At 49.1% G+C, this 19997-nt stretch overlaps 1 protein-coding gene across 1 annotated transcript in view; it reads left to right on the plus strand.

Moving 5' to 3' along the window:
- The window catches only part of PRMT8 (protein arginine methyltransferase 8), a 42140-nt gene extending 22704 nt beyond the window's left edge, over positions 1-19436 (plus strand). The window contains exons 5-10 of the mRNA XM_088144830.1: positions 3233-3375; positions 4433-4520; positions 5137-5252; positions 11327-11477; positions 16315-16436; positions 19085-19436. Of these exons, the coding sequence (XP_088000956.1) occupies positions 3233-3375; positions 4433-4520; positions 5137-5252; positions 11327-11477; positions 16315-16436; positions 19085-19168 (704 nt within the window). The 3' untranslated portion in view covers positions 19169-19436. The remainder of the gene's footprint in view (positions 1-3232; positions 3376-4432; positions 4521-5136; positions 5253-11326; positions 11478-16314; positions 16437-19084) is intronic.
- Positions 19437-19997: the final 561 nt, after the last annotated feature.

The following is a 19997-nucleotide window of genomic DNA, read 5'->3' on the forward strand; positions in this document are numbered from 1 at the left end:
GAACTTTTTTTTTTTTAACTTATAAGGCATTATAAAACTGTTTATTATAAACAGTTTTATAATGTCTTACACAGTTTAGTATCATGGATTTAAAGTCACTAAGCGTGTGTGTCTCTGTGTGTTTGCACGTGTGTATAAATTTATAGTTATTATTTATAGTTATAGTTATTTATAAGTGAAGACCATTTTAAAATATAGCTGATAATTTAGTGACTAAATCTGTAGCTTTCATGCTGCACCTTAAGTTTGTCAGAGACCAAAATTGATTGCTTGAATGAATGAATAGAGTCGAATGATTACTTCCTGTAATTTGGAAACTATAAGACTGTTGAGGCAGCATAAAATTGCATCTGCCTTTTTTTTTTTTTAGGCAGATGAAAAACCATATTACACTGTTGGCTTATAGGCAGTTTATAATCATACTCCTACTCCAAGATCCTTTTCACAAGTACAATTACCAAGCCAGGTATCTTCTGTCACATACCTGCGCATTTGAATTTAGTTTCCTAAGCAAAGGCCTTCACATTTATTTGTTAAATTTCATTCTATTGCTTTCAGCCCATTCTCTAACCAGTCAAGACCATTCTGAATTTTATTTGACTTCTAGCATATTAGTCATCAATTTTGCATCATCTGCACATTTGATATGTGTTCCCTCCACCTCTTCATCCAAGGCATTAATGAACATACCACAGAATAGGACGACCCAAAAGACTGATTCTTGCGGTACCCCACTTAATACCTCTATCCCATATCATGAAGAACCACTGATGAGAATTCTTTGAGGGTAGTTTCATGTATGTATGTATGTATGTATGTATGTATGTATGTATGTATGCATATAATGGGGTATTTCAAGAAATGCTTTGCTAAAGTCAAGATATAGTATGTCACAGGATTCCCACAATTTATTAAAGAAGTTACCCATTCCAAAAATACGTTAACTGCCTAGAGTCATTTCAATATAGTGGGATATAAATGCATAATAAATAAATTATCTGGCAAATTGATTCTTGACAGATACCTGCAACTTCTAGTAATTATCACATTGTTTTCAAGGTGCTTCAGATCTATATCTTCATGATCTGCTGTCGAATCTTCCCAGGAATCGATGTTAGACTGGCTGGTCTATAGTTTGTTGGATCTTCCTTCTTCCTCTTTTTGAAAATAGGGGCTTTATTTGCTCTCCTCCAGTGATCTGGCATTTCACCAGTTCGGCAGGATTTCTCCAAGATAATACGTAAGAATTTGGCCAGACTACCAGCTGCTTCCTTCAGTCCCTAGGATGAAATCCATCTGATTCTGGAGATTTAAACATAATCCGAGTAAAGAGGTATTCCCTCGCTGTGTTTCTATCAGTCTCAAGGTTCAATCCCGCCCCTCCATCCTGCTCTTCACAATTTCCTAGCGGAACACCTAGATTTTGTTGAAGAGTGAACCCGAGTAAGCGTTGAGCAGCTCTGCTCTTTCTTTGTTAACTGTAGCACTTTGCCTTCTTCACTGAGCAGCTGGTGCACTGGTTCTTTGCTTTTCCCTTTATTTTGAACATATCTAAATAAGTCCTTTTTTAAATTCTCAGCTAACTTCAGCACATCGTAAGTTTCTCTTTCCTGACCCCATTTCCACAATTCTGGGCTACATCTCTGTACATTTCCCTTTCTGACCTGGTCCTGTTTCCATTTCATATATGTGTCCTTTTTATGTTCAGCTTTTCACTCAGCTTTTTGTGTAGTCGCCCTTTTGCTGTCCTTCGTATCTTCTTCCTCACTGGAAGTATTTCCAGATGTGCTTTTCAAAGGTCCTTTTTTAGGAATCCCCCCATCTTGAACTCATTTTTCTATTGGCTTCTTCTGTCTTTGGATCTTCCCCCTCAGGTGTCTGAGCTGATTAAAACCCACTTACATGGTGTTTCCGTCCGTTATTGTCTTTTGGAAAGGCTGTGTCGCTTTCGATAGTCTATTATCTCCCCAGCAATTTAAAATTTTGTATGGCGATCACGGTCAGAAGATCACCATCAAAGTATAAATCACCAACCGTGTGATTTAGATCCAGTGACACCTTCTGTATCACCTTGACAGGCTAGTATCACCCTGGGTGCTGGTAACCGTTCCCATTAAGCTATTGCTTAAACATTCTCCATCACATCCAAAGGATGGGTCCCACGGAGACAGTGAAACGGGCCCATCTATCTTTCCCTGCCCACCGCAGGGGCACCTCTCCTGTAGCGGGTCAGCCTCCAAATATACGAGTCTGCCGCAAGGGAGTTTCGTCTTACTAAAGGTGGAGAACGAAACCAGCTGGGAAAGGGCCGTCCTGGACCTGCTCCCACAACATGAATCTACGAAGTGCCGTTCGTGGCGCTTCTGATTTCCAGCAGGGTTTAGTGGATAGGGAGTTAGAGGGAGCCAGTCTGGCCCAGTGGTGAAGGTCCCAGGCTAGGAAGCAGGAGACGGCGAGCTCTCGTCCCGCCTTGGCCAGGAAAGCCGGCTGGTGACTTTGGGCCGGTCCCTCTCTCAGCCCAACCCACCTCACAGGGTGGGTGCTGGGGGAGAATAGGAGGAGGAAGGAGGATTAGGTACGTCTGCTGCCTTGAGTTACTTATATAAATACGGAAGGCGGGATAAAAAAAACCTAAAAAAAAGTTAGAAAAGGTTTAAAATAATAACAGTGTGTCCATGTGGCCGTACTGACACAGTTGTGCCCGTAGGATCAAGGGTGGCGGTTTCGGACCTCTCCTGGAAACCCTCTGCCCCCCCCCCCGCCCCTTGGCATGGCGCCCTGGTGGTTCCTGCAGCCACCCTCTAGCCCCCGAGGAGCACGCACCTCCCTGGCCCTGACCCCTAACCTTGGTCTGCGACCCAGTTTGGGTCCCCACAACCTGTGCTACCTTGCTGGTGATTAAAAGGAAATTCGAACTGAAAATGGGAAAAAAGGAAGCAATTTGTGTAAGGTAACCCTTTGGCTAAGGAGTCCAGAGATGCAGGACTGGGGATTTCAGCTCTCCAGTCTTAGGAGTAGTAAGAAACAGGAAAAAAATCAGACATAAATGTCTCTTCTAATTACTTATTCTAAAAAGTTTTATAAAAACGCACGCAGGCTACAGGAGCCTCTTTCCATTAAGAAGACGTGGATTCAAATTCAGACGCTCCCTGGCCATCTTTGATTTTCAAGGGTTAGGGTCGCGCTCGCGGACTCACTCCAGTAACTTTATGTGTTTTGATTCTCTTTCTAGTAATCACAATATTTAAGGGCAAAGTGGAAGAAATTGAACTGCCTGTGGACAAAGTAGACATCATAATCAGCGAATGGATGGGCTACTCGCTTTTCTATGAGTCCATGCTTAACACGGTCATCTTTGCTCGGGACAAGTGGCTGGTAGGCGCCTGGCATCTTCTCCTGGTTTCTGGAAGCTCTTGTATAGCTCGAGAGTGGCAGCTTTTCAGGGAAGACAAGCGTGTTGAGGCAAAGGATGTTCAGTACTTAGTGCTGTTGATTAGTATTCACGTTGCCTTTCCATAACTAATCATTGCTGTACAGCCTATCATAGACCCAGTACATTGTTTATAAAAACCCAGTTAAATCCCACTCCAATGAAAACTGAAAACTGAAACGTATCCTCCGCAAACCTTCGCAAACCCTCCAAACCTGGGAGAAAACAAACACGCAAACGAACAGGAGATGCAGCTGCCGAAATCTTGATTGCCAATCTCTCCGGATGTTGGGATCTAAACTCAGGCAGACCTGAGCGCCTTTATCCGCCAGAAATGGAGCACGTTAGTCCCCATGAGGGATGGCCACGCTTCCCGGAGCCTGCTTCGTTCGCTGGCCAGGCTTTTAGAGGTGAAGCAAAGCCAGAAACCCCTGGACTAGCTTCTCCATTAAAATGTGACCCTCCACAGATTGTTGTTGTTGTTTTTGAAGGGCAGGACAAATGCTGGTTGGACTTCACTTCTGGTAACTATTTCTCCCATCCTGGATTTCCCCGGAGTAAAGCTCCCAGGTATCCCTGGGAGGCGGGCACTGGGCTTTTCTTCAAAGCCCAGCCCTGCTCCCTGACCGGGAAGACCTTGGCCGTCCGGTTCTGGGGAGACGTGATGTGACGGAGAGGGGGGTGGTCTTCATGGCCTTCGTTCCTCTGGAATGGGTCTCCAGCCAGGCTCCGCCTTGGTCTTGGTCTCGGTCTCGTTCCCCCTGATTCTTCCTCTTTGTCCGCTCTCCCACTTCAGTGCCCCAGACCAAAGAGGGGGCTACCAAGCCCAGGGCCAGGAGGGCACTGGGCGCCCTCCCCCAAGCCTTTTGAGCTGAGAAGGGGCACGAGAGAGGAAGGGTGCTTGTCTGGTGGCGGTGGCTGTTTTTTATATGCCTTCAGAAATGTGATGTTTTTGTTAGGTGACTAGATTAAGACATCCATTTCCACACCATTCGTCAACAGAAACCTGGAGGGCTAATGTTTCCAGACCGGGCGGCTTTGTACATGGTAGCAATTGAAGACCGGCAGTACAAGGATTTCAAAATCCATTGTGAGTACACAGACAATTTAGCGTTTCTATGCATTTCGCCAACGTGCCTCTTGTTTTCTAGCCAGCTTGTTATTGGGTGACGGATTTTGTTTGCGTTACGCCAGATATTACTTTGCTTCAGTTTTCAGACCGAGAATTAAAGCTCGCAATTTTAGTTTTGGCACAAAGATGTCCCATTTGGAAACGAGACCTTCTTCGGCCCTGCCAGTGACTTGAAGTCACGGCACTTTCCTCAGGCAGCCATTAGTCACATCAAAGGGGAGCAGCCTTTTCTTGCAGAAGAATTATTGTGCAAATTGTGCAATATGCCATGCACAATATGCATTTGGCTTGTTTCTCCATAATTTTTAGCCGGTCTTTTTGTCTGTAGTTACATACCTCAACAAAAAATCTCAGTGCTTTGGTGAATGGCAGCATTAGGAACTTTTATAGCAGGTGGGGCAGTGAAATGTTAAGCAGACACAAACCTGTCTGCAGTATTTTTAAAATGATCGTCCTTATTGTTGCATTTCCTTTGGTGTAATTGTAGTCAGCTCACTCTTAACTTTAATATACTGCAGAAGCTGACTTACATGAATGAAAACATTCCTCTTGACTTCCCCGCTTGCCTCGGCAGGGTGGGAGAACGTCTACGGCTTCGACATGACCTGCATCAGGAACGTTGCCATGAAGGAGCCTTTGGTGGACATCGTTGACCCAAAGCAGGTGGTGACCAATGCTTGTTTAATAAAGGTGTGGTGCTTTTAAAAATATAAACTTTAAAATAATGTCTTTCCGCAAGGCTGTAATATTTTTTACTCATTCTTTCGTCTTTTCAGGCTGCTGCTGAGTTGTACTGTCGATTTTTCTTTCTCTTAAAGAGCTAAGAACCTTCATCGTGCAATGATAGCCGAGGGTGGATACGGTAGAGGCAGAGTAGCCAAGTAAAGGGTTTGTGCTGGGAACGTTGATAGCAGAGCACGGTCCAAGAGTCAAAACGGAGGCCACGATGGTGTGGCGGAGGCCAGTTTTGAGAAACCTGGACTTCTTGGGCGACTGTGTGCCGAAGAGTTGAGTCAGCTCAGAAGGCTGTTTAGCCCGGAGCAGAGGGTGGAAATGGCAGGAGGGCAGATTTCAGCTAAGCCTGGGAAGAAGGAGTAGGAACTGTGGGAGATACGGTGGGGTGGTGTCTCAAGAGGTGCCACTGCAAATAGCTAAGCGGTGGCTGACCAGATTTTCTACAGGGGCCTCCGAACCGCAGACCCCGCGTCAGCAGAGCGTAATGCTGATGCGCTCCAAGGCCTCTCCGGGCCCCCCGATTAACGGCATGAGAAGGGCTCGGATGAGCCTTCCTCACCGGCACAGTTGCAGCTGATAGAGTCTGTCCTTTTGCTCTCTTGTTGCTGGTTGATGGAGTTATAGGAGGCAGGCTTGTTGCACCCTGGGACAATTTTATTTGTGTGGCATTCATTTTCAAACGTTTATGTCTTTTGCTCCTCTTATGATCCATATTGTTGATTTACACTTCTTCTGGATATGCGTATTCCTATTGTGATGCTGGTCTATGACTGTAATAAGCTTTAGCTGGCAGAAATATATAATACCCTTCAACATATTCCTCAGCAACTGTATGTGTATATGATAGACTCATCGAAGGCATGATTCGGAAGACCACCCACTCCCACCCTCTGCTCAGGGCTGGAATCCACCGGACTTTTCCCAAGAGGTGCCCATCCAGCCCTGGTGGGTAAACCCCCAGTGAGGGCAGCCCACCACCGTCCTCACCAGGTGTTGGCCCTACCTAACGCCTTTCCAGATCAGGAAATCCCCCCTCACGTCCAGCCTGAATCCCCTTCCTCCTCCGCTTACCCTTTCCTCCCTTGCCTCTCCCCGTGTCAGCCAGGCACGAGTCTGCACCTGTTGCACCAGGCAGCCTTTTAGATGCTTGCAGGCCATTCTCACATCTCCTCCAGCCTCCTCTCGTGCAAGCTAAACAGGGGTAACCTTACCCACTCCCCCGAGGGCTTCGCTTCCACACCCCCGGCTCTCCTAAACCCGCTCCAGGCTCTCCACGTCCCTCCATATCCTCCCTACCCAGGGAAGGCTACAGTGGAACCGTTCCCTCCCGTGATCAGCGTGATGCTTTGGCTAACGCAGCCAAGCATTGCATTGGCTTTTTGTGCTGCTGCATCACTCGGCTTGCTCATGATTGGCTGGTGGTCGACTAGAATCCCGGCTCCTTTTCCCACGCGCCCCCTCCAGCCGGGCCTCTCCAACACCACGCCTAGGCATTTGTTTCGTCCGGCCCAGGTGCAGGAGCTCAGACTGGTCTTTGTGGAACACCATGCTGTTAGATGTGGCCCCGTCCTTAATCCTTGACTGGCGTCCTCCCATCCACAGACCCTCTAGCCCTCATCTATCCATCTTATGTACGTGGCTGTCATGAGACCTTGTCAAACGTTTTACTGATATCAAGATATGCTACAGTCGCGACATTCTTCTAGTCCACCAAGCTGATCTCTCTGTAATAAGGAGAGTTTAGACTGGAACAACACAATGGCTCACATGAACCAGTTTTGGCTCCTCTTTCTAAATGCTTAAAGACGGGCTGCTTGGCAACATCTTTTTGCACCTCACCCGGCACAAACCTTAATCTAAATGTCTTTTCCTGGTCCTCCACCGTCCTGTTTTGAATACTGGGACTGTGTTTGCTCTTCTCAGTCTTCCAGCACCTCCCCAATTCTCAGGAAGTTTTCAAAGATTACAGTCAGAAGTTTTGAGATGACTTCTGCCCCATCGTTCAACACCTGAGATGTAATTTGTCTGGCCTGGAGGCTTATATCTGTTTAAAGTAATAAGTTTTTTTTATATACCTTTATCTTACTTACACCTTACTTATTATACCGTTATCATTCTTGATCTGCATCTTCCTCTTTCTCAATCACGTTAAGAAGGGCTCTCTGCCTTCTCTAAGAGAAGAACAGTTCCACCTTCGCTCTGTTTCCTGCAATGAATTCCTCACTTTCTAATACAGTAAACCCACAACTTCCTTGACCCTTCTTTTACTCGGGACATTGCCCCACCCCCAAAACCTCTCCCTGTTATATTTTGCGTTCCTCCCCAGTCTCATCTCATCCTGAGCGTTGGTCTGTCCTTGCAGGCTCAAGCTGCCAACGTGTTCTCCTCAATTATCAGCCCAGCTTCCATTTCGAAGTCACCTCCTTTGCTTCTCAGCTTGTCAAGGACTTTATTGTTCATCCGTGCAACCCTAACCCTAACCCTCTTAAAGATTTTCCTGTTTTTCCTGTTCATGGGGATCAATTGTGCCCGTGCTTTGAATACCTCATTTTTTGGGATCTCCTGTCCCCGAAGGTCTTTTTGATTTCTGTATCCTTTAGGATTTCAAGCTATGGTATGGTGTGTGCACACCTTTCACCTGAGTTCATTAACCCCACCTTCCTGAAATCCACAGTAGGTAATGACTTCTCTAACTTTTCCTCCCCTTGTTTACTTGAACTCAAGCGTGACGTGGTCACTTTTCCACAAGGCGCCAGACAAATTGTCCCCATCTTCTTACCTTCTGAAAGTGAAATTGTCAGCAAGAATGGTCAGAAATCTGTTGGAGTCCCTACCCTGAGCTGAGTTCCTTTGCAGGAAGTTGTGGGGCATTGAAGGCTCCCGTGGCCATCGAGACGGGTTGTCTGAAAACTCGGCAAGTTGATTTGGATGGGCATCATCCAGGTCCTTTGCTGTGGTAGGTGGCCTGTGGTAACTCCCACGGTAGCGTCCCGTTTGTTTCTCACTCCGTTTTCCACAGGACTTTCATATTCAGAGACAAGGGTTTGTTCACAGGCAAATGACTTTTCTTTCCATACAAAGACGCCCTTTCTTCCTTTGTGTTCTTTTCAACAATTGTGTCCTTCCAGTTCGATGATCCAGTCCATAACTCCTATTCCACCAGTCTGGGGGATAATATCAGATACAATTTGCTTTCCCATGTTAAGCCATCGGGTTGCTCCTGTTTGCTGCCCGTACACTGTGCACTAGGATGCAGGAATTGGGGATGTCATTATCAGATGCAGTCCCAAAGGCCCTGAAGAAGCAGGAAGGTGACCGAGCACAGACTCAAGGATGAAATGCATCTCATTCTTGAGTCTGTGCTCTGTCACCTTCCTGCTTCTTCAGTTTGAAATCCTCCCGAGAGGTTAGCTAGATTCTTGCCAAATCCATACTTCTTTGCCCTTGAGTGCAGCCTAAGCTCTCCTTATTTGAGCAATGTAGCCCATGGTCTACAAATGTATGTCTACCCTGACGACTGGGACAGTCGAGGGCAATCTAAGATCTGGGGGGGGGGGGGGGGGGACGATGCTCCAAAGGGTGGGTGCCACAGCAGAAAAGGCTCTCTTCCTGGGTCCTGCCAGCTGACGCTCTTTCACAGACAGGACCTGTAACATGCCTCTCGTACTGGGACAGGTAGATGGAACTGGGAAGAGGCAGTCCCTCAAATAACCCAGTCCCGTGCCACGTAGGGCTCCCTAGGTCATAACCAGCACCCTTAATTGAACCCAGAAGCACACTTGCAACCCATGCAGCTCGCACAACGGAGGTGTAACCTTCCCTAAAAAGGGAAGGTTGGGCACTGGATGAAAATTGTCCACTATGGTTGAGTCTACACACTAATGGGGTCTGAACTGTCCATAACAGACCAAGATTGCCCCAAAGTCCAATCCAAGACCACCACAACGGCCCCATACCAGCCCTCAGAGGCATTCCTCTCTCTGACCTGCCCCTCCTCCTGGAACCGCTCTTGTCCCTTCAAGTGCATTCGTCCGAACAGCCATGACCGTATCTTGACGCAGAGCATTCTTCCGAGTGCAGTGCTTTCCGACATGCTCCATAAACTGAAATCTTCCTGAGCAAACGTTCTACTTTAGAGCCTTGTTCTGAGTGGGTCTCACTCCGTTTTCCATATATGTCTGTTTCTGTACATGCACTGAAGCCACATTTATCCCTGGACTACATCTTAATATAATGATTGGGATGATATGCTAATGGCAATACACGGGCATTACTCTACTGATATGTGGTTTATTAATTAACGTGGTCTTACATGGTTAAGGTCTTTGTAACACAGCTTCGGTTTCTGCATCCTTATCTGTGGCTCTGACGGTTTTGACAGGCGGTCACTGTCCACTCAGTGTTGCTGGCTTCTCCCAGCCCTCCTCACCCCACCTGAACATCAGAAACATTTTCAGCCATTCTTCCCAAACTGGATGCTTGCAAACGCCTGCTGGGCCTGGCTGCTGCTGAGAATCAGCTGAGGAGGAAGCCTGGTGCCAGAAGACTCCAGGGAGCTAAAGGCTGCCAGGCGAGACAGAGCAGAGCTGTGCTATGCCTTGAAGCCGTGCCGTCACTCTGCCTCTGGGGCGGCAGTCTGTGCAGCTTCCTGAAGGCTGCTGTGTCCTTGTGCCAAAAAGTGCACTGCCGTTCACGTGTGCAAGGACTTCTGTTTGAACGTGAAAGAAAAAAACCCAACTATTTTTCCTTCATTGTTTGAGACAATAGGTACTGTCGATTACAAAATCTGGCTCTGGAGCCTCTGCAGTTCAAAGCCTGCTGTTTCCATTTATTCCCGCTTCCAAGGAATGTAACACTGGCAGGCCAAGTTAACGAATTGTTTAAGAAACAAAATTTGCAGGCAATGAAAGGAAAAGGGGGAGGTCAGAACTGCAGCTGAGTGCTGGCAGCACTAAGGAAACACTGTACCCTGCGTTGGAAAACTCTCTGCCATGAAGGAAAAAAAGAAAGAAAGAAAGAAAGAAAGAAAGAAAGAAAGAAAGAAAGAAAGAAAGAAAGAAAGAAAGAAAGAAAGAAAGAAAGAAAGAAAGAAAGAAAGGTTGGATTAGTTTTGAAGGAATGATGGTCTTGTGTCAGTTTGTTTAGGTTACTTCCCAGAGCAGAGGTCAACTAGAATTTCGATCAGCTGTAGACTGTACTATTTTATATCCATAGCCTGCTGAGGCACGACCACAGCAATATCTGTTGAGAGTTGAACTAAAGGCTGTGAAAGCCTAAAGTGTCCAGCTTCTTAATTTTCCAAGCGGGAGGTCCGTTCTTTCTTTCGGTCATGTCACTGTAGGAATGCAGCTAGTGTTTTCTTAGTTCTGTTTGACATGCACACACGTGTGGCTGCACACACACAGACCCACCCTGGAGGAAGGCCAGGTAGCAGAGCTGAGCCGTTGCGAGCTTACCACTTGCCACTCGTCTGTTATTTTGCTTCAACGACGGCGTTTCAGCGGGGTGGTCTTTGAGGGCTTCAGAAACCTCTCCAAGCAAGCAGGGGGCTGAGGCTAAAAGGTATTATTTCCACCAAACATATATAGTCAGAGTAGCTTGGTGACACACTGTGATATTAAAATTATTTTTTTAAAAAAAAAAAATTGGCAATTGAGCAACACACTATGAGCATTAAATTGCACACCCGCTGCCCAAGTAATATTACTGTGAATCATTTCAGTTCAATTAATTTGCCATCGAACAGGCAAATTAACACGATGAACTTAAAAGTGCAGTGGATTATAGTAATTTTCAGCCATAAAACATCGGAAGGAATGGAACAAAGGTACTTATATTTAAAATGTATCTCCAGAATACAATATTGAGCATGTATTGTGCTGTGAAATCTGAACTAATGTATCTAGTAACTCCCTTTGGCTCTTAAACAACGTCTTTTGGCTGGGTTGGGCTGTTCTTATGAGGCACGTTCTAAATGAGAAATGAAGGGTAGGTTAGGTAAACTCTCCTTCCTCTCTCCATCAATGCAGGATGTTGATCTTTACACTGTGAAGCCAGAAGACCTGGCCTTCACCTCTGCATTTTGCCTCCAGATTCAGCGCAATGACTACATTCATGCCCTGGTCACGTATTTTAATATTGAATTTACAAAGTGCCATAAGAAAATTGGGTTTTCTACAGGTAAATGATTTCCGTCTTTACTCGCATGGCGTTTCTTTTCTTACTTTAATTCGTTTCTTGCCCAGTGAATGTTCAGTTCTCTGGAAGCCAAAGGCAGTGAATTTCTCTGATGTCTTAGTGCCCTCTGGTTGGCACTCAGTTATTGCCCATTTCACGGGGAGCGAGGAACTGGCAGGGTCGGCCGCTTTGGGAACAAATAAGGACCGCTGGCTCTAATCTGGCAGCTCACAACACTGGAAAGATGATACTTTCCAACTGAAACCTAAAAGCAATGCCTTATTCGTGTGAAAAAAGTGTTGCACGTGTAGTTACAGGGTTAGTATTTTAACCAGTTCTTAGCATGTTTTTCATTTTTACTGCTGCGTGTACTGTCGGGGCCGGTGGTCCCATCGAAGGAATTCTAACACTTCGGCCCCAAAGGCAAGCAGGCGGTGCCGTAAGGACACCTTTCTCTTTCCGAGGGAGCCTTACCCCGGAGGAGCCGTCTCCTCCTCTAGTGCCAGAAGAGGCGTCCTGCTGCCTGCTCCTTCCCTGGGCCTGCCAACGGCCCCCGCCTGGTCTCCGGTGGGTGTGTGCCCAAGCCACCCTCGGCTTTTCTTAAGATTCGCTTAGTGTAGACAAAAGTGGGAAGGCAGTGTGCCTCAGATCCGAGGAACAGCCTCAGCGCCCATCCCCCTTTCCCACAAAGCTCTTGGGCCCCACATGGGTGCCACAGACATCCCCAGAAGATGGGCTGATGACACCCTGCAGCTCTCTGGGCAAGTCCCGTTCACCTGTTGGAAGCAGGAGAGGATGTCCTGGAGAAGGGGGCACCTGGGCATGATCTCACCACGGCAACACTATCACGGCTGCCCCGTCCTGCCGGTGTCTGGTGGCCGTGCTGTGCAGCTTTCCCAAAGGCCCACCTGCCCCTCCCTTGCTCAGCCAACCAACCCACTGGGCCACTCTCTCCTCCATCTTTCCCTTCCTGCTCTTTGCTGGGGGGGGGTCTTTTCCTATCCCCGCCCCCCCCCCCCGCTCCATCAGGGCCACTCTTGTTTTAATGCCAGTAATTTAGTAACTAGAAATATCAGAACTTGCAAAGTGAATTTTGATTATATGAGTAATAGTTGCTAATGAAAACATACATTCAAACAGTTATCTATCTTCAGTAAAATAATCCCTGGTTTAGTGAGTATCTTTTAATCGATCTCAGCCATTAACTCTCTTTCGAGTTCTCAGACTCCAGGGTTGGTCAGAACTACATGTGTGAAGGTGTTCTTCCTTCCTCGGAAACAGGATAGGGACCTCACAGCCCGGGTGGCTCTGTGCCACGATGCCCAGCAGGCCTTGTCATTACACAACCCCTCCCACCCCAGAGCACCGTCTGGATGAACCCAGAGCAGCCTCTCATGTTGCGGTCCCAGGTGGCAGCGTGGGAGTGGGGTTGATCTATCTGACATATATGTATACGCCTCACATTTCTACTCCAACAAGCACCCGTGGCAGTTAACAAAATGCCGAAAAGGGGGGGAGAAAAAAGCAGAATATAAAAAGGTAACAGTACCTATTGAAATTAACAATAAACTAAATCCTAAACCATCTAAGAGTTCAAAGTCTAACGCAAGAGATGCATCTTTACAGGCCTCTTGCACCCTGAGCAAGCAGAAGCCAAATATAATTCCTGCGACAACACGTTCCAGCCTGAGAGCAATGCAGGAAAGGCGTCTCCTAGATGTCCTCTGACAGCCCAGCATCTTCCAAAGGGCCTCTCCTGCAAATCAGTTGTGGGCAGGGTGGAACCAGGAAGGGCCGTCCCTTAGGTAGGTAAGCTCTAAGCTCCCGAGGCCCTGAAAGGTCAATAACTGCCGGCCGAATTGTGCACAGTAAGCAGCTGGCAATCAAGGCAGATCTTTGGGGCCTGCCACCGCAGGGTCCCTGTCCTGTGTCTGTCAGCAGCCCGGCTGCTACATTTTGCCCCAGCTGCAGTTTCTGGATTCCTTCAAGGGTGGATCTATGGACAGCATGTTGATGTAGTGTCGTTCAACAAGATGGGCGGTGACAAATTCGATAAATTCGATAGATAAATCAATGTAGTGAAGATAAGATGCAAGCAAAGCATGGACAACCAACTAGCTCAAAAAAGGCACAGAGTGGCCCAAGAGCCATATTGGTGCAAAGATACTCCTGGCCAATGCAAATCCAGCGACAGCAGAAGGTCAGGGAGAACTCCCAGATGGTAGGCAGGCTTGCTCTTTCAGTGAAGCGGAAGCTGAACTCAATCCTAGTTTCCTATTTACCAACAATATCTCTCTCTTGTCTGGATTTTATTTTCTCCATCCAGTCATTATCAAACTTAGATAATGTTCAAGGATTGCTTGAATGCTTCCTTGGAGTTGGCTGATAAGGAGCAGGAGAGCTGGGCACCATCATCACACCTGCACCAAAGCTCTCAGAGCTGAACGTTGTGGGAAAAAATGGAGGTCTGTGAGGTGTGTGTGGCTTAGCTGTCAAACAGCAGCCCCTTACTGCCACCTTCAGCTCAACATGAAGGACCACCCTCTGAAAAACGGTACCCGAAGACCCACTTATTCCAGACAGCGCAGAAGGATACAGTGGCCGAAGGAAAGGTCTTTGGAGGTCCAGGGGAGGGCCACACTCTCCTTTCCAGCTTCTGTAGCAGGTAATCCACCAAAGTGACCCAGGAAGTCCCAGCCAAAAGCCCAACAGAAAACCAGTATCATTCTGATATATCTGATATATTGAGGCTACCATCTTCCTTTTCCAGAAATAGAACACTTGAGACTGGCCTATCATGGGAAAAATCTCCCACGTTAAGGGAAGGTTTCAGGTAAAAGCTTTATAAGTCACTCCTTTGGGCATGGAGGTTCACCCCTCCAGCAAGGAGGCATTCATTACTTCCCTAACCATGGGAACAGGCCCATCCTGGGCAACTTAATCAACTAGGGGTATGGGGTAAATAAGAAGTAGTGGCCCTTGTCTCTCCACACAGCCTGCTGATATCTTCAAAATCTACATGCTGAAAAAATCCAGAATAACTGGACAACTGGTTGCCAAGCTTATACTTGCCCTAATTCTGCAGTCCAAATGGAAATTAATCCAACAGACTCGTTGAAAATGTTCACAGAATCACCTGGTTTCATCCCTCCAGCATCTTAGAGGAGATGCTATATTTTATGGAGGAACAATGGTGTGCAGGTTCAACAGAAGCAAAGAAACAAGCATTTTTGGTTGCCTCCACTGCAATGAAGTTCAAATGGCCTTCAGATGATCCTCATGTTGTTCATGATCTGTGCCAGGAGTTCCATCACTTGGCTTCAGCTGAAGCCCCACATGCTCTGTCCCTTTCAGCTTTCTAGCAAATGGGGCTGATGAGTTTGACAGGGGTAGGTGGGTGGGTATCAGCCATCCAGGCCTTCTTCATATTCCACACAGCAGATGGAGCAGCGACAGTTTGGCTGACAAACGAGGTGGAGAATTCTCCAAATCACATTCAGGAATACCTAGGACCTCCAGGCACATGGGTGGGACTCTTTTAATTGGTCCTCCATCCCTGCAGAGGTTTGCGCAGTAGCTACTGTCAATATAAAACTGATCTGGGAGCAATCCTGTCCATGCCCATAGGGTCCTACAGGGCTCTTCTAGCTGTCTCGGGGCAACATTCCTCTGCTTTGGTTTCCCTGAGATTTAACTACTCACAAGGCTCTCTCCGTGGTCCTGCTCTTGAGCAATGTAAGTGTAAGAAGGGACAGTGCAGTCGCTGGCTGCTGATTCCTGATTCTTGGGGCATTTTGCGCCCACATTAAAAACCCTGCTCTAGTTCTGAGCTTCGAAGCCATGCCATAGGCGGCTTAGGCCCCGACTACCCGAGAACACCCCATCTCCCAGTGCACCTGTCAGGACGCTGGGATCAGCAGGAGAGGCGTCCACGCTTTCCGCCTGCTGGGCAGACGGACGGGGCCTGCTCCTCCATTGCTCCCACGCTCGGAAGCGCGCTGGCCTGGGAACCGCATTCTGCTGCTTCTCTCACAAGCGGGAGGTGAGTCTGACTGTTTTCATTGTATTTTAAACGTTTAAATGGTGCAGAAAGGTTGATTCACCATCAATATCACCACCTCAGTAACTCCCACAGTTAATGAGCACATCTTTTTTCTGCTTCAGCCATCGAAGACATGGAAATCTGCATTTCAGCCCTTTATGGGTCCTCCACCCAGAGTAGCTTCTAGAGCTCTTATTTTGGTAGACACTTTTATCCACGTCTCGGACATTTCTTCATCAAGAAAGAGATCTGTTTGACTTCCTAAACTAACAAATAACATATTTTTGCCCAACAAAATTGATCCATGTTATCCAGCATGAGTTCCACTGGATTTCTGCAAATCTTTAGTGTGATCCCCAATGCTAAAATAGGCCTTTTTCTCCTTTCTAAACTTTGAAGGCTGACAGAAATACACAATTCATTTTAAGGACAAGGGGACAGCAGTATTAGTGAAATCTGTGCTTTAATTCTGTGACTTTATTCTTAAATACACACTGACCTTATTCTTCATTCTTTATTTTGCAGAAACAGGTAAATATGAATAAAGCAAGTATTCTGAAAACTTTGATTTCATAGAGCTCATGATTTATGTGGAAATAGCAGATTATTAACAGAGCTTGGGTAAAACCTGCTAGGTGATCAGTTCAACTGGCTATACAAACATTGTGGTTGCAAAGTTTTGCACGCCTACACTGAACTGAGCTTAGCTTAGCTTATCTCTGAGCACCGCTCTTGTCAGATAATCTGCAGGTAAACAAGGAGAGTTTCTAAAAGGAACCAAATATATCTTTTTCGTAGCTCCAGACGCACCTTACACTCACTGGAAGCAAACTGTCTTCTACCTGGAGGACTATCTAACTGTCAGAAGAGGGGAGGAAATCTATGGAACCATATCCATGAAACCCAATGAAAAAAACGAGGTAAGTTAGGTTGGTATATCTGAATGTCGGTGTCCAGCCCGGGCAGGGTTTTAGAGGCATTTTGCAAACAAGTTAGTAGATGAAATCACACCTCGATCTTATAGAATCGCTTTTTATAGCTATGAGCTTAGCAATTCCTCAGTCCAGGGGAGAACTCTACAGAAGAATGTTGCCACTGATCAAATAAACTGCAGTGAAACATTGGGGGAAATCTCCAAAGCCCCCAGTGGCAAGTTTCTCACATTTACAGGTAGTCCTCGACCTATGACCATTCGTTCAGAGACTATTTGAAGCTGCGATGGCGCCGAATGGTGGTTACAACTGGTCCTCAGAGTTCTGGCCATCCCAGCACCCCTGCAGTCACGTGATCGTGCTTGGGCACTTGGCAACCCACTTGCACTTACGACTGGTTGCAGCGCCCTGCAGCCATGTGATTGCAATTTGCAACCTTCCCCAGAAAGTCAGTGGGAAGGTTGCACGTTGCTCGGGCAAGTCTTCCCCACCCACACACCCTCCCCTAGCCCATCTGCGCTCGCACCACTGGCCGCTTGTGCACTCCCATGCACCCTCCCTGGCTCATGTGCATCCTCGTGCACCCCCACCCTGCACTGTGCCAAGCCCTCGTGCACCCTCCCCAACGCCCCCATGCCCCCTCACTCCCTTCCCCACCTGGCAGCAGCCACTCACCTGCCTGTGGGCCTCGGATTTGCAACTTCCTGCTGCCTTCCCCACTGACTTTGGTTGTGGGAAGCCAGCAGGAAGTTGCCTCGCCTAACCACCGTGGGATTCAGTTAACGATGGCAACCAGGACTGCAGGGATTGCTGTCGCTAAGCGATGTGGTCACACTTTATGACCGCATCGCTTAGCGACAGAAATTCTGGTCCTAAGTCGAGGACTACCTGTATTCATGTGACAAGGTATTCCAAGAAACGGCTGAAGGCTAGTCTCATCTGATCATTTGGGAAACTGGCTGCTCCTCACCAAAGTAAGCTTGCATTTGGTCAATGAGACCCTTTCTGAGTTCCTCTTTCCCAGACACCTTTTCGTGAGAAGCGGCTCCTGGCCTCCTCTCCTGGTGCTTAGTTTGCTTGGGTGAGCGAGGTCTTCTCTCCGTAGCCATTTGCTTTGCTGTTTTGGGAAGCAGCCCCGGTCGCGGGAGATGGCCGCCTTCCCTGGCTTTCTCTTGCGCAGAGGCACAAGATGAGGCGTTGGCCTGCTCCGACTGAAATGATGCCAAGCTGCTGAACATCAGTGGCAGCAGGACCAGGCAAGCAAAGGCATTGGAGGCACTGAGTGAACGTTAGAAAGCTGCCACTGGAAATAAACCCTAAATCGGTCTTGAAACCCCCAGATAGCGGGATACCATCTGTTTTAGCTAAAGTGCGCATTTCTGACTTTCCTGGAGCATGAAAGAATTCTCTCTCTCGGCCAAGGCGTTCCATTTTGCTAACAAAACAGTTGCTTTGATGTCAGCAACTGCGCCGCCCGCTTTGCTCTCCGAGAGCTCCGGCTGGCTCACGGATAAGCCCGACTGGCCTGGAAAACGCCCGGATTAAGTTCTTTTATCACAGCGGTGTCAGCTTAGAGCCAGCAGGCCAGGAATTTGATCTAAGGTACCATTTTGCTACAACCCCCTGCAAAGTGCCCCCCGATGGGGGGGCTGTAGTGAGGACGTTTCTCTCAGCTAAGCAGGACATGGAGCTCGGTGCAGCTGCAAAGCGGGGGGGGGGGGCGGCTCCAAGGCAGAGCGTTCTGTGCGCTGCTTCAGACTTTGGGCCATCGTAGATGAACACAGCCCTCCTTCTGGGGAGTGCGATTTGCACAATGTTCTCCTGCTCCATAAAGCCCTCGCTTCTGGGCACCTTTCCCAACAGGAGCCTGCTGGGTGGGGGTGGGGGGCAGCCAAGGGCAGTGCCGCAATCCCGCTTTGCCTTGAAGGTGGGGAAGCACAGCCGCTCTCTTGGGTTGGCTCTCTTCGGGACTTTGCCCGTGGGGGAGGCGGCAGCTGACTTCCCCCGCCTGAATGGAACCGCGCTGGGCTGGGCTGGGCTGACCACGCTTCTGCTCCAGCACATGGCTCTTCCTCCATGCAGGAGAGAGGGGGGAAGAGGGTGCCTCCACCCTCAGGAAAGTGGGGGTCTCAGGAGCTGGGACTTCTGCTAAAGGGAGAAGGCTCCAGCCTGTCAGCCTTGGCCCCCGATCTCACCCAGCCGAGGCCGACTCCTGGGCTTGACTGAGTTCCTTGGCCCTTCGTCAGTGAGAGAAGTGCCCCGGAAATGGGATCCAGGGGCCGCTTTGCAACTCTCCTCTTCACACAGTACACAAACCCCAGTGTGAAGGAACAGCACACTCTGGAGCCAAAATGACGTCACTGGAAAACGGTGCCCTGGAATTCTGGAGCCCCTGGGCAGGACCCGCCGCTCCAACGAGCCGCAGAGCACGAAGCGCGCCCCAGGACCCAAAGGAGGCCCAGCGTGGACCTCCATGGGGCGTTAGATACCGCTAAGCGGTCGACACGTAGCACACGCGCTCCTCCCCCAAGGACGGGTGGCGCATCCCCTCTGAGCATCCTCTGCCCAGCGCGTGCCCTCGACCACCCGGCCTTCCCCGGTCCCCAGCGCAGGTCTGACGTCTGTGTTCTTTGCAGCGCGACCTGGACTTCACGGTGGACTTGGACTTTAAAGGGCAGCTCTGCGAGGCCTCCGTGTCTAACGACTACAAGATGCGCTAGCAGGCAGCCGCCCCGGAGCAGGAAAGGCGGCCGCTCTGCGCCCGACGCGACCAGAGGGCGAGCTTCCGCAGCAGAACCGACGCCCCAGAAGCCCCCCGACCCGGAGGCCGCGGCCGCCTCGCCCTGCCGAGACCGCGGGAGCGGCCCAAGCCGAACCCGTAGAGGACCGCGCAGTCCCACTTCCGTAGGCCGGTGTTATGTTGACTCGTACCCTGGCGCGTTTGGGGGCACCAGGTTGGGGAAGCCGGTACCATCTGGTTCGTCCTAAGGTCCATTATTTTTTTTAAAAGAAACACGCGTACCACTGATATCAATGTACTTGTACTGTTTCCTGCAAGCTTTGCATGCTCTTTTATACGGTCCTGGAATACGACACCCCCAACCTGTCTTCGGAAGGCGGCGCGCTCTCCGCGGGCCATCCCGGCCGGCCGCGCCGCGCGTGGATCCGCCGCAGCCGCGCCGCTCGCTTTCACTGCCGCGAGGCAGAAATAAACGTTGAAATGCACCCCCTAAAGCAAGATCAACACGCTTTTTTAAAAACAAAAACACCGCCTTTGCACGCCCTCCCCAAAAAGAGAGGAGGGGGAGGAGGAGCGCCCCGCCCGCCCCACCCGCCTGCACCGGCTGCCGCGGAGGGCGCCGAGCGCGGGGAAGCCCCCGCCGCGCTCCGACACAGCAGCCCCGGACCCGACGGGCGACGTGGCCGCGGCTGGGGGGCGCCCAGAGCCGCCCCGGCTGGCTCGCGCGCGGGCGCCCAGCGGGCGGGCGGGCGGGGAGGCGCAGGCACGCCCCGCCCCGCCCCGCCCCCCGCCGCCGATTGGCCCGCCCG

Source organism: Python bivittatus, unplaced genomic scaffold (assembly GCF_059951505.1).
Source record: "Python bivittatus isolate LINGU-HERP-01145 unplaced genomic scaffold, Pbiv_v1 ctg000010_np1212, whole genome shotgun sequence".
Lineage (NCBI taxonomy): Eukaryota > Metazoa > Chordata > Lepidosauria > Squamata > Pythonidae > Python > Python bivittatus.